The following is a 14,009-nucleotide window of genomic DNA, read 5'->3' as shown; positions in this document are numbered from 1 at the left end:
CCCCGCCTGGGGGCAGCGGGCATCTCCGCGCCGCCCCGCCGGCCGCGGGGCAGCGGCCCGGGAGGCGGAGGCAGGGACGGGAAGGGAAGGGCCGCCCTCGCCCACCCCCGCGGCGGGGAGCGAGCTGGGGGAGCGGAGGCGAGGGGCTGGAGGAGAGGGAGCGCGGGCGCGGGGCCGCTTCCCGCGGGCGTGTGCGGGGCGCGGCGGCGGCGGCACACGAGGAGGAGCGCGGGGCGCATGGGGCCGCGGCGCGGCGCGGGGCCGGCCCGGGCGGCCGGCGGGCGCTGAGGCGGCGGCGGCCCGGGGCGCTGCGGGCACGGCCGCCGCGCAGCGAGCCATGCGGGGGGCGAGGCGGCTGGCGGCTCTGCTGTGCCCCCTCTCCCTGCTCGTCGCCGCGTCCTGGGCAGTCCGCTTCCACCCCAGACAAGGTAAGCGAGCGGCAGCAAGGCGGCGACCGGCCCGGGGTCCTGGCCCTGCGGCGGGCGCCGTGCCCTCCGGGGCAGCCGCCGCTCCCCGGCGGGTGGCGGGGCCGGCCGGCCGCCGCCGCGGGGTCCCTCGGGCGTGCTGGCGGCGGCCCCCCGCCCCCGGCTGTCACCGGACCCGGGCTGGCGCCGCGAGCGCCGTGCCAGGAGCCGTGCGGATGCCGGCGAGAAGTTGCTGCTGTGCTGCGGCGACAGGCTGAGCCTCCTGCCTTCTGTTGCAGAGACCTTGGTGAAGCAGCTCTCCTCTTACGAAATCATCACACCTGTCCGAGTGAATGAGTTTGGAGAACTTTTCCCGCACACGCATCACTTCAGAAGAAGGAAAAGGAGCTTGGAGGCACCGGTGGAGCCCGCTGCTTTCCGAACTCATTACCAGATCAGAGCATACGGGCAGGTCTTCCAGCTCAACCTGAGTGCTGACGCAGGCTTCGTTGCTGCTCAGTACACGGTGGTGCACGTCGGGGCACCGCAGAAGCAGTCCTCCCCTGATTTGCGCCACTGTTTCTATCGCGGGCATGTCAATGCCCAGGAGAAGCACATGGCTGTCTTCAGCATCTGTGGTGGTTTGGTAAGCATGTTGGTCACTGCTTCATATCTCCATTCATATTCTCCTCACTGAAAGAAATGTAATGGGATGCTTTTGCTGGAGAGCTAAGCTGGAAATTCTTGGGCATCATTCCAAGTCATGAAATGTCTTGGCATCAGCAGTGTGCAGTCATGATGATACTTCTCTGGTGGGATATACAAATGCCGCTTTCAAAGGATCTCTTGCTGGCCACTAATGTAGTTGGTTGATGTAGCTCCTGACACCAAGAGCGTTATAATGGAGGGGAAAATCATGCCTTAGAAACACAGCAAGCTATTGTCTTGATAACATGATGCTGTAAGTTGGTATCAGTTAGTTAGTTATGTATTTGTAGCTTAACAGATATTGTGGTTGTGAGTGAGGAGTAATGGTAGTTGAGATGGTGAGAGAAGAGCTGGTGTTGATCAGTTTCTTCCTCAGCTTTCAACAATACTGTAAGGTATGTTATATCCTAATAAGTGTGCAGCAGTGCTCTAAACACATTTCTGTTAAAAAGGAAGAGGAAATTTCCCAACTTCAGTGGAAGTGTGTCTGCAAAACGCTTCTTAAGAATTAAATGGAATAGACAAAACAAAACTGTAATGATATACATTCTGCACTTAACCCTTGATAGCATTTATGTCTTCCAAAGTGCTAATGGAGAAATAGTATAACACAATTGTCTTTGAAAACAGTTCTACCGTGTTGCTAAATTTTATAGTTTTGTGCCTAGAAACATGAAGACTGGTGCCTTGTGCTTTACCACATCACTATTTATTGCAATGCCAAGGACAAGTTGTGTGACAGGCACACTGTAGAAATACAGCATTGTAAATATCACTGTGAATTAAATGTGGGGTTGTTCCATTTTTTTGCAGTCACTCAGGAAACTGAAGGTGCAAGACTTATTTTTGGGACCTCAAGAAAAATCCAACTTCATTTACTAGGCTCTTTCTAGTAGCCTACACAAAATAGAATGCAATTGGTTGGATGTATTTAGGACTGTTTAATGTGTATTAAAAGAAGGTGATACACAGGATAGAAGAGAGAACCAGAAATAACTGCCATTTGAAAGACACACATCTTTCTTGTGCTTCTTAGATATTTGGGTATATACTGTCTTGTCTTTGGGTTGAGGTGTGTGGACTTTGCATAGTCCTTGGAAATTAGTGGAGAAACAAGTATTTGAAAACAGTAATTCTGTACTCATCCTAAGTTTTATCTATATATCTTGCTTTAGAAACAACTCATTTGTTCTTGACTACATTATCCAAAACCCAATTCAAAACTATACCAAATATCTTAATTTGTTTACTAAGAGAGGGAGTAGTATGTTTACTAAGAGAGGGGAAGATGAGGTATCACAAATGTGGTTGGTTTTGGTTTATTTCTTTCATGTTTCATGTTTTAATAAATGCTCAAATGTCATGTCTTTGAGATTAGTGGCATACTTTATACAGCATAAATATGAGAAATTCTAAGAATTTCTACTTTCATAACCTTTGCTACCTGTTTGAATTCTGTTCTTGTAAGTTGTTGCTTTGCATTACTTGAAGAGACCATGTACATTGAAAATGTACATGTTTTTATCAAAACTTATACTTACTGCTACTAAAAGTTGTCTCAAATACCTTATTTATCAGTTCTCAAATTCTTCATCACAGGACTATCTTCTTGCCTGCGACAAGCTGAATGTCTCACTTCTTATTTCTCTCCCCCCTCCTCCTTACTGATATATTACAGTATCATCATGTATGTGTGTGGTCAGAAATCCCTGAGTGCCTTTAAATTAGGCCTTTGCATCTTCTAGATGAGCCTTGTGAACTTGTCACTGCAGATTCCACTGCAGCTTCATGCCTGGCTCACAGAGTTCCCGGTCTGAGCCGCCAGCAAAGACCTTTCTGTCTCGCTGCTCTCAGGACTTTGTGTCACCTCTCATTTCACTTTCTGTGCAGGCAGATACAGCCTTGGAAGGTATGTAGCATAGCCACTGTGGCGTCTGCTTTCCCCTCAGTGGTGGTGGTTTTCAGGAGAGGAAGCATGCTTGAGCTTCCATGGATGCTGTTGCATTTCTGTGGGATATGCCTATAGTTTTCCAGAGAGGCATTGTGTGGTGGTCGCAGCCAGCTGGTTGACTGTAACTGCACTGTGTTCTTCAACTTGTCTCAGAACTTTCAGGCTAATGTTTTCATGGATTCAAAGCAGATGTTTTCTGTCTTGTGTGACTGCCAAAGGAGAAAACTTTTTTGCAGGTAAGAGAAGAATTAATGTGGAAAGAGGGAACTAGTGACCAGGTGGAATTGTCCTGTGAGATCTTGTCCTCCCTGAATGCATTCCCTATTCCTAGATGGACTACCCTCAAAAATTATTAAAAAGATATTTTTATCCTCAAACCTTTTAAAATTTCATGGGTTTTTGCATTCAACAAATGCACCTGAAAAAACACATTACTCAGTTATAATATACTCTTTTAATGAACAGTGCCATGCTTCATGAGTGCATCCAAACATTTCAAGTCTGACTGCTATGGAGGTAAGATACTATTTATTGGGAGCAAGAGGGTACAAACCAGGCTAGGTTACCTGGTTGACTCAGTCACCTTGCATTATATTTATTTTAGGTAAAATCCTTTTTCTTTGTAGAATTGCTGAATTTGAGCTTAGTGTATGGAAGTTAAGATACTGCTTTGAACTATCTTCCAGCTTTGCATATGTAAGAGAATTGCTTATATTTGACCAATTCTGTAAAAGCTAGGGAGGTGTACTTAGTTATAAAGATACAGGGAGTGTAACAATTGAATTTTAAAAATTGCTCTGGATATGTTATCCAGAGTCATGTGAAGTGAAACCAGGTACTTGCGTTCACTTCATCCTGTAGGCATTTATCCCCAAGGTCTGACTGCATTCATTCACAGCTTCATTCCTCCTCAAGTTCCTTCTTTTCTTTTTTTGCATTCTCAGGTTGAGTGTGTTGTCCCACTCCACTCTGCTTTGCCTTTTCACTCTCCATTAAGCCTTTTCCTGCATGTGTTAAAAGCACCTACAACAAGAGTATCCATGGAGCATTGCTTAATGGCTCCTGACACGCTGTATGCAGTTTTGTTGTGTTACATTTCCGACCATGCCCTGGGTTCAGGGGTGCAAATGGCACAGGGAGGTTAGAAGGTCAGCAGGGAGTCTGTAATAATTGCAAAGAAGGAGTGTATAATTAGGGAACTTTGGGATCCATCAAAAGCAGAAGGTCATTTGGAGTGATGGCCTCAGTGCTGAACACCTGATCACATACAGGCATATTTCTTGCATCTTTAGAGTAATTTCTGAGATTTCATGCTTTATTTAACTTTATTTCTTAAGTTCCATTTTTTTTGCTTTTACTGTATTAGTCAGTTATAGCTTCCTACAAACATAGGGAACAGGATCTACTGAGGATGTTCTTTGATGCATGTAGACTAAAGATACCTTTCAAATGTTATGCAGACAACAAAATCAAAGAGGTAAAATCCCAAATAGTTAAAAATCATTTAACTTTTGAGAACATGTGACTTATGAGCTTAATGACAAACACAAACTAATACCAGTGAATGAAGTGTCTTATAAATGATGATAGCTCCCTTATTTTAACTAGAATGCACCTTAATTCCTAGAAGCACCCATCTAAAGAAAGAAGCTTTTTTTGGTTGTTTTTTTTTTTCTTATCATCTTGAATTAATGCTATAGAAACAGTTAGTTTAGTCTGTTGAGAAGCCTGGTAGTTTTTTTCTCAGAGGTTAGAAGAGTGTTGGCTGATGCTGAGAACAGTTAAAATCAGATTTTATGAGCTAAATGCCAGAGGTGTTTTGTGTGACTACTGTGAGAGATGAAAAGGTAAGAAAGAAGAAAAAACCACATTCTTTCTGGTCTCTTGAGTGTAGAGCAATTTCACCTGCTCACTGACTGTCAGAAGTTAGGAGTAGAAAAGTACACATGAATCTCTTCTTGCATGGATTTGCCTATAGTCCAGGAAGGCAGGACCATTTTGTTCTAATGTAGCTTTGGAGTGTGACAAGTTTCTTCTTCAGCAGCTCAAGGGAGCCCTTTGGTAATGCTTTCTTACTGCACATCAGACTTACTTTTGTCTGGAGAATGGCAGGAGTATGAACCGAAGTGTGCATCTTCGCAATCCTCAGTACGGGAGCTTGTGTTTATTTTTTATTAATACGGGTCAGCGAATCACCTTTCTGAGAGGTTTTGAAAACAGCTCTGTCTGTTGCTATGAATGGGTAAAGTGGCTCCTTTTAAGGAAAAGTAAGCAGTCTTGGAATTTGTCTTAAGAAACTGTGATTTTTAATCTTTTGGTTAAAACTCCCAACAATCCAAAGCCCAAAAACTTGCTAGAAGCTACTGTTAGAATAGCCAGCATCTAGTTTCTTGTGAAGATCTAGTGCAGGTAACAAACTCCAGATATCTGCTCCCTGGTTTTGTGCTCCTTTCTACTAACAACCTCAGTGAGTGAAACTACATTGTTTTTTCCAAGAAACTTTAACACTTGTAACTGGAAAACACACTTACCTTGATGTAATTTAATGCTTTAACTTCTAAGCTGTCACTTCAGAGAAGTTACTTTCTGAATCTAGAAGGCAGGATAGTTCCAGTATTTGTGTTACATTTATAAAGCTATGAACATCCATAAGAAACATACTGGATTTTATATTTTTTTTATCTTAATATACTGATTCCATCATAAGCTAGGAAAACAATCCTATTAAAGTGTCAACTCAAGGCAATTGAGTCTTGCTTGAGCAAACAAAGTCTTATTGCTACTGGCTCGGTGATCTGAAGACTCCCACTTAGTGGTTCTGGTTTCTTGTGTCACATACATATATAAGGTGAGACTCCAGCTCTGGATCTGCAAAACAGGAAGAGTTTCAGTGCTTCCATTATAGCCCTCAGCATTTGCTCTGTCTCTGATCAGCACAAAGTGGTTTTAAGTAAAAAGGTTTTACTTTGGAAGTTTAAGATAAAATGTTCTTTGTTTTTGGCTTGTTACAAAAAATAAGATAATTTAGATCCCCTCTACAGCTGTTTTAAAAACCCTGAATCTTCTTCAGTATGTTTTCCTCAGGCTCTTTGCATCTCAGATTTTTCTGGAAATATTTCCACAGATGCTATACTTTCACATATGGGCCAGCACAGATCAGCAAATACAGGTGGTAATTGCAGTGTAAACTGAGAAGATACGTGGAGTTGTGGATTGTGCAGCTGAGGGTCTGTCACAGAAAATGTTTTATCGAAAGCAGTAGGACCTGAGTATGTATCTACCTGTTCACCAGCAAAATTCTGCAGGAGTTGTCTTTCAACAGATTGGATGTGCCTATGTAATGTTTTATGTCGGGGATGCTCAGCCATCACTGGCCTGCCTTCTGCCCATGTCCTGTGTCATCAAGTGCTTGGGCACATTCTTTGCCAATATGTTTGCCAAATAAATTGTTTTGATGGCTGCAGCTTGTTCTCAACTGCTGCTTTTATTGTTTGGATCTATGGGACACAGGTGAATTTGCTGGTATGCTCTGGGCATCCAAGGGAACTTTGATTTACTTTTATCTGTGTGTATATATACACCAAAGTTTCTGTGTCAGGGAAGGGCAGATTACAAAATATAAGGCCCTTTGCTGTTACTAAGCTAAATTACTGGTGTGCAAATAGGTGGGGGGATTGTGTGTGGGTTTTCTTTTTTTGTCTGAACGTAATGCTTCCAGTCCCAGGTGGCAGCTAACAGTTAGTTAAGCTGTCATGGGTCTCAGGAAACTTTGTACTCTTGGAGATAAATAGGCTTCCCATATGAGATAGTGTATCTGCAGTAGTCTTAATTCTCATTCCGTTTCAGACAAACCCTCTTGTAGAAAATGGCAAGATTAAGATAGCAAAGCCAGACACTGAGAGCAGTTAATACCTTCTGGGAATGTACATATTTACAGAAGTACTCAAGGTAGCTTACTTACTGTGTGGCTGACTAAGGTGAAAATCTAATCACAGCTTGTGTGCTCTTGGGTGATAACCGCCTGTGATGGTGCTTATGAGGTCAAAGGGACTGTATGGAGCTATTCATCTCCCAGTGACAGGAAAAGGTGGCTCTGCAACCACTTAAAAACATCAAAATTAGGCAGTTCTCTCTAAACAGAGATAAGTTGCAAATGTAAATTTGCTTGACATTTTCTGAGACAGGTAAGATGTTATGAAGGAGTTTCCTCCAAGATAAAGTGTATGGATCCCCCAGGTCTGTGCTTTGTCAGAATACTTAGCTTGATGATATTTTAGATGTTAAAACTAAATCTCCTAAAACTCAAAAATAAAAGCCAACAACCCACTCCCTCTCAAAGTAACCTCCAAACAAACAAGAACATCCCATAATGTATTAATACATTTTATTTTGCCAGTCTCAACAGGTGTTGCAAGATAACTTCTTTTCTGTAATGGAATCTCCATGTATGTATCTATTTTAAAAAATTATTATGCATATTTTTTAGCTTGTTTACTGTGAATTGTAGATAAGATATAAATAAACAAATAAACAATACCTCTCTTTTCCTTCCACTCCAATGAATCTCATTAATTTTTAATTTCCATGAGCCAGTGCTCTTTCCAGGTGTCTTTGAGATTTTTTTTTTTTTTAATATTCTAACAAGTTGTCTGCTGTTTGACCCCTCTGCTTTTGCTACAAATTTTATTTAGAATCTCCTGGTTATCATATGGTTATTGGTAAGGTGTGGTCTAAACATACAAGTACATAAAATCCCTTTAAGCATTTACATGGAACTTACATTTCAATCTGGAATTAAGAAATTTTATCTAACCAAAATTGTCTTTGCAAACCAGGATGCTTCCAACCATAGGTGAATGCCCCATCATTTTTTTAATGGTGTGACTGGAGTCAGCTCAGGCAATCTTGACATCACAAAATTTGTAAGATGTAGTTAGATGCCTATAACAAACTTTTAGCATTTTATTGTCTAAGAACTTCAAACGTAATGTTGCTTTCAATCACTTCTACAAATGTATTATACCAGAAAACATTTGTTTCTAGATATTTCTTCCCTGATGAGGGAAGAAATACAAAATTTATGATTTTATTACTATTTTCTTATTTCTATTATATTTACTCTGATCTTAATACATTATCTTGAACTGCTATCTCTTATTGTGTTTCTAGCTGAGTTATCTTCTAGAAGAAATACTTTTTCCAGATGTTGACAGTGTACTATGATTACTGTAATATTTTTTCTTTAATTAAGCAATGCTTCTTAAGTCTTTCATCATAAAATATTGTAACAGTGAAGCAGGAAGAAAAAGGGGGGAGGGATTCTTACATAATTCAAGAGCTTTGAGTAAACAAAAGGGAAGGGATAGTTGAGGGGAAGAGAATAATATAAAAGTAAGGGATTTTGTAAATGACTTTGACTTTGTAAAGTGCTCTTGCTATAAACTAGTTTTAGGTTTTTAAGTGAGTTAAGAAGCCATACTTTAAGGGCATGAGAAGTACTTGAGCAGAGGAGTGGAGCTTACCTGGGCAGGAGTCTGCCAGTTTAGAGTCAAGTTTTCCAGAGCTTCAATTGTTCTTTTAGAGTTTTTATGGAACTGTTCCAATAGTGCTGTTGGACATACTAATTCCTCATTTCTGAAATCTGCTATATATTCCTTATGTTTTCCATGTGTTCTGCAAACTTGATAGACAAAGATGTAATTTGTATATGGGCATGATACATTCTTTAACCATAATTTTGCAATATTTACTTCCTTAACTCTTGCAATAGGGTTAATATTGGTTAAAACTATGCAGTTTTAAACCACTTTGAACCACTAAATCATGCTATATAGTGAGTAGCTGTGTTGATCCTGTGAACCTTGACTTAATCTAAAGTGTCTAGATCATCCATAATATTTTAAATCAAAAAAATAAATTAGCATTTTTATGTGGGCTTTCTCATACATTTTCTCAAATCTATACATATGCATAATTCTGGGTAGCACTCCTCCTTTGGACCACTTATTGATGATGTGTAAGAGACTGTTTTCAATTTTGTAATCTACTTCTACTGAAGAGATCTTTTAAATGTACTTTTATCTCTTTATCTGAAGAACAGAAATAGAATGTTTCAGGCAGCTTTCTTGTTAGATGATTTGAGAGACATCTGTAGATGATAAATCCAGTTCATTTCTGATTTAATTTCCTGCAAATGCTTGGGCTCCTTTTTCAGCAACCTCAGTCACTGTACATCTAAGTGACTTTTCTTTATTTCATTTTACCAAAAGTATTCTTCATTTGGATCTCACAGCTCTTTTCCTTGTGTGTCCAAGATGCAGCAACCAAGATCAACAGAATCTGTCACCAAGGGAAGTATCACTTTCCTGACTGGAGGAATATAAACAGGCAGTGTTACTAGTGACTGAATTTTTGTAGATGCATGTGTTAAGAAAATGAGGAGTGAACCATGTGTTTTTATGGCAGGTTTAGAGGATTGGAATGGGTGGCTACAAGTTAAATATCTTCTTTGGTTTTGAATGACAAGTATCAAATACCTTTCTTAAGATAGAACACTGCTTGATCTCATAATTTTTGCTCTTTCTCACATACAACATAGTGTGTTCAGTTGGGATAGATGTGCAAAAATTTGTCATAGAGCACTGGTAGGAGGCTTTCATAACTACTCAGTGATAGTAATTGCTTCTTCATCCATGCATTGTTGAAGAGGAGAGAATTCATTGTAGAAAGAATGAAAACTTTTTACATTATAGATATTTGCTCAGCTATTTTTTCCATATCTAAACAGGCCATTGATCCTGGGATACTGTGTGAGAATCAGTGGGTCAAAGAGTGAGCAAAAGGAAGCTTGACAGCTTGACTCCATTTTTCTAAAATGGTTGTCCCACATATCTGTAAAGGTGGACTCTCTAGGCTTAAGGACACAATTGTACTGTCTTGTGTTAATCTTTTGACATTAAAAAAAAGCTAAGAATAAATTTGAGGCCAGGAATCATGATGGAGGATTCTGCCAATCCAGCTGTCTGTCATAACTTTTTGGCCTGTAAACTTGTGATCTGTTATTGCAAAGTTTTGAAGTGAGGAGACTTGTTCAAAAACATATGTCTTAGTTTTGGGAGTTTTTACTTTTTTTTTTTTTTTTTTTTTTAGGATGAAATTGTAGAAAAGGAATATATCATTGTTCTTGCAGTTAATCTTTTCAGTGGAAGTCTGATATTCTGGAATGAAGTGTGAACTCTCTCCTTGTTAGTTCTGGGGTATTGTTCTTACAATCTGTGTGTTATAACTAAAACCATTCCTTGTCTGTTGGAAAGGCTCTTGAAGAAACAAAAGCAGATTATCTGATCTACCTGTTTGAAAGAATAGTAGTGAAGTAAAATGTGGGAAATAAAGCAGGAACAATAAAGTTCTTGCTTAAATCTGGAAGAACATACTTTAAATATCTATTATGTAGAAATACGGGTTTTGGTGTATCAGGAGAAAAGAATTAATTAGCATGTGAGTGTTGACAAATACTATAAGGTCAGATTTATGACATTTTGTTAACAGGGACATTAATAGTATATGTAATAAAACATGAATCTTAACAAGAATTGATGCTTTGTCCCTGAGTGACAGGCTTTTGTCTGTCCCTGTCATTTACCCAAAAGGTTGTACCTTAAGACTAACTGACAAGCTGTGGCATGTCTGTTTTCCTGAAGCCCTTTCCAGGCTGTTCTTGGTTTGCTCAATCCGCTGTCCTCTACAAATTACATGCCCTGGAAACACTGGATGTGAGAAGGCTAAACTGAATGTATAAAGGATCCAGCATGAAGACTACTTGCAAAGAATTTAAATGAAACTGAGGGGGAAAAGTGCTTCTGTGAGTTAGATTTAAGCAGTCTTGAAATGAAAATACTATTAAGATGTCTTTTTCCATTCTGTGACAAAGCTGGTGCAGAGGATTCATCCACAATGTGTTGACAGCAGCTCTAATAATGTTATATATATTAGGCAAGATTGCAGATGGGCTGCAGGTATGTGTCAGACTAGCAGACTCTTACAGATCGACAACTGATAAGTGCTTAGAAGGATCCCAAATTCAAGGAGGTATTGTAATTCCAGTACCCTGAACACTAAAGTAGTCTGCAGCAGTTTTTAAAAGACTGACTTGTTTAAAAAAGCCTTATTCTTGATTCTGCTCTCATTTATCCTGCTCTGTCACTCTATAACCCTGTTTCAAGGTTGACATGAACATTTAATCTCTTAAACCATATTTTGTATGTTACTGCTATAGTATTATAGGTCATTCTTATGACTTAGTGGCAAAACATCTATCAGAATGCTGTGTACCTACTCACTTGATGTGTTTAATTGGCTGAAGCGAGGAAGTTGTTAAAATGTTTGAAAATAATTTGATGAAATTCTTGCATGTTTTTTCCTCCTCATAGTCTCCTGAGCTGGAATACTTAAGCCATAGGAAATTATGAATTTGGTTAGAAGTGCAGTGAGAAAGAACAGAGTCTGCTTTAGGATTTCATAATTGAAGGGATTATGGGGCAGGGGGCTGGGGGAAAGGAGCTTAATTTTTGTTCTTTGTGTATGTGCCAGTGCTTTTGTTAGTAATCAAGTTACTGTGGTTCCCATTATGTAGTTAATCATGTGTGTCTCTGGTGGCTGGGGACGGGGAGTGTTTTGGAGGAATCAAGGAAAAAAAATACTTTAATGGTATCAACTTTGAATTTGTGGTGCTCCAGTTAAAAAACTTCAAAAATAATGTCATGTTAATACTGTTTCTAATCTATGGGGAAAATGCAATTTTAGAAGAAGAATATTATATAAATTATATTAAGGATAGAAGGCAACAAATCAGTCCAGAATTTGGACAGCTGTCTAATTCTGAATTTCTTGATGGCCTCTGCTCTCCTTTGCACAGTTCCCAACTGGTGCTGCTTGGTTATACCTGATTTCTCTTTATTTTTGTGATCTCCTTTGTCCCATAACTCTTACAATGATTACCTTTAATACATTGTTAATATGCAAGGTAATCTGAGTTATTCTGGTGGGGCAAGTCCCTGAAAACAAATTTCTCTTGCCTTGCCTTCCAGGTTTTATTGGAGTTTCCTTCATCTCACATGCATGTGTATGACCATTAGCTTTAAAATGTTATCATAAATAGTTTTTATTTCCATGAGAATTATTTTTATACCTGTATTTTCAGTGGAAAATAATTCAATTACTTTTCTTGCTTTCAGATGGGCACCTTCAAGGTACATGATGATGAATACATTTTAGAACCTCTCATGAGAACAGATGGAGGTGAACATGAAGATGAACATAACAAACCACATCTTATATACAGGCTTGATGAACTTAAAGAGTACCAGAAATCCCATAAACCTTGTGAAGTTTCAGGTACAGTCATACTTTAAATTTCATTGTGCCTTTTTCAAAAGTCAAATGTTCCAAAGGAAAAAAAAAAAGCAAGATTTTATTACATAAATATTTTTTTCCACATTGTGCCATTAGAATCTACACATTTCTTTCATATAGGCTTGTCAGGTGTTCCTTTTGTTTTGTGAGAGTGGCAAATTCAAAAGTAAGACAGAATGTAAATATGAAAAAAATCCATGATATTGCAAGAACATTGGTGTGGATTTGCTTTTATAGCTATATAGAGAAGATCCACAGGAGCTGTTGCTTATATTCACAAAAGATAATGAACTAACTGCAATTGTAGCAGATAATAAAAGATCATGAACTTACTGCAATTCATTAGATAATACATGACATCTGTCTTTCTTAATAATGGAAGGCTCTAATATTACCCATTAATTTATTATAATGTAATCTTAGCCGTTATTTTAAATGTTTGTCTGTATTGGTATTTTAATAATTTATTCATGCTACATATTCATATTTCATTTTATTTATGTTTAAAGGAAGGGGGTCAACAGAACCTCTGACTTGGATTTTCAGAGGGTGGACTTTGGCCTGTTCAGGGCACTAATTCAAAGTGTTCCTTGGGAAGCAGTCCTTAATAATAAAGTGGTCCAGGAAGGCTGGACATAAATTAAGGAAGAAATTTTACAGGTGCAGAGGAAGGCCATCCCTATGTACTGAAAGATGAGCCAGCAGGGAAGACTGGCTCCCTGTTCAGTTCCTGGGCTGAACAGGGAACTTTTGCTGGAACTCTTCTTGAGAAATATCTATGTAGATGGTCAAAAATATGAAGATAAAAAAAACCCCTTGGGTGACTAGTGTTATTAATTTTGGAAAATTCTTATATTTTATACTCGAAAACATTCTTTTGAGAATTCTGCTTTTCCATAGATACTAAGCCAGAAAAGAACCATTACATCAAGCAAATATTCCTAATCCTATGCCTTTTTAAAAAATTATAAATTATATGTACTGAGCCAAATTAGAGGTCTTTCAGTTTGTTTTGTGTCTTTTTTTTGCTTTAATTGTAACAAGTTAGTATGAGAAAAAGACTTCAAGCATTAAGAACATAGTAATTTTCTTCCTTTTCATTTTTTGGAACAATTACAAAAGATTGTGAACTAGGACTTGCTGTCATTTTGGGGGGAGTGAAGTTGCAGAAATGTTTATGAAGAAAAGCTTTGTGTTTTTATGCTTCTGTCCTTCTAAGGAAGAGCTATGTCTCCTTTAATGTTAGACTTGCTTGGTATTTCATATCCTTTCTTCACAGAGGAACAACATCTATCACTACTTGGAATCATGAAAGTTTATCTTTCTCTAGTAGGGGAACCTTGACAGAGGATATAGAGGAACATAATATTCAATACATATTTTTAATTTGAAATTGGGCCATGATAATTCTAAAAATGTCTACCAAATCTTTTCTCTACTTTTTCCTGTTTTCTTCTAAAACTAGTTTGCCAATTAAAAAAAAATTTGTAACCCTGATATATGCCTTACTCAGGTCAGGATAGGATATTTATTGC

At 39.0% G+C, this 14,009-nt stretch overlaps 1 protein-coding gene across 4 annotated transcripts in view; it reads left to right on the top strand.

Annotated features, from left to right (window-relative positions):
* Positions 1-272: 272 nt before the first annotated feature.
* The window catches only part of ADAMTS20 (ADAM metallopeptidase with thrombospondin type 1 motif 20), an 86,487-nt gene continuing 72,750 nt past the window's right edge, over positions 273-14,009 (top strand). For 3 of the 4 annotated variants that reach the window (XR_014952204.1, XM_031503673.3, XM_085569741.1), the window contains exons 1-3: positions 273-428; positions 704-1,050; positions 12,297-12,456. Coding sequence is in view for 3 of the 4 variants with exons in the window: in XM_031503673.3 (XP_031359533.3) it covers positions 338-428; positions 704-1,050; positions 12,297-12,456 (598 nt within the window). In the remaining variant the exon portion in view is untranslated. The other variant, XM_085569743.1, reaches the window with a different exon arrangement.

Source organism: Lonchura striata, chromosome 1A, assembly GCF_050655825.1.
Source record: "Lonchura striata isolate lonStrDom1 chromosome 1A, ASM5065582v1, whole genome shotgun sequence".
NCBI lineage: Eukaryota > Metazoa > Chordata > Aves > Passeriformes > Estrildidae > Lonchura > Lonchura striata.
The sequence above is the reverse complement of the archived record's forward strand: the minus strand, read 5'-3'. Positions and strand labels throughout refer to the sequence as shown.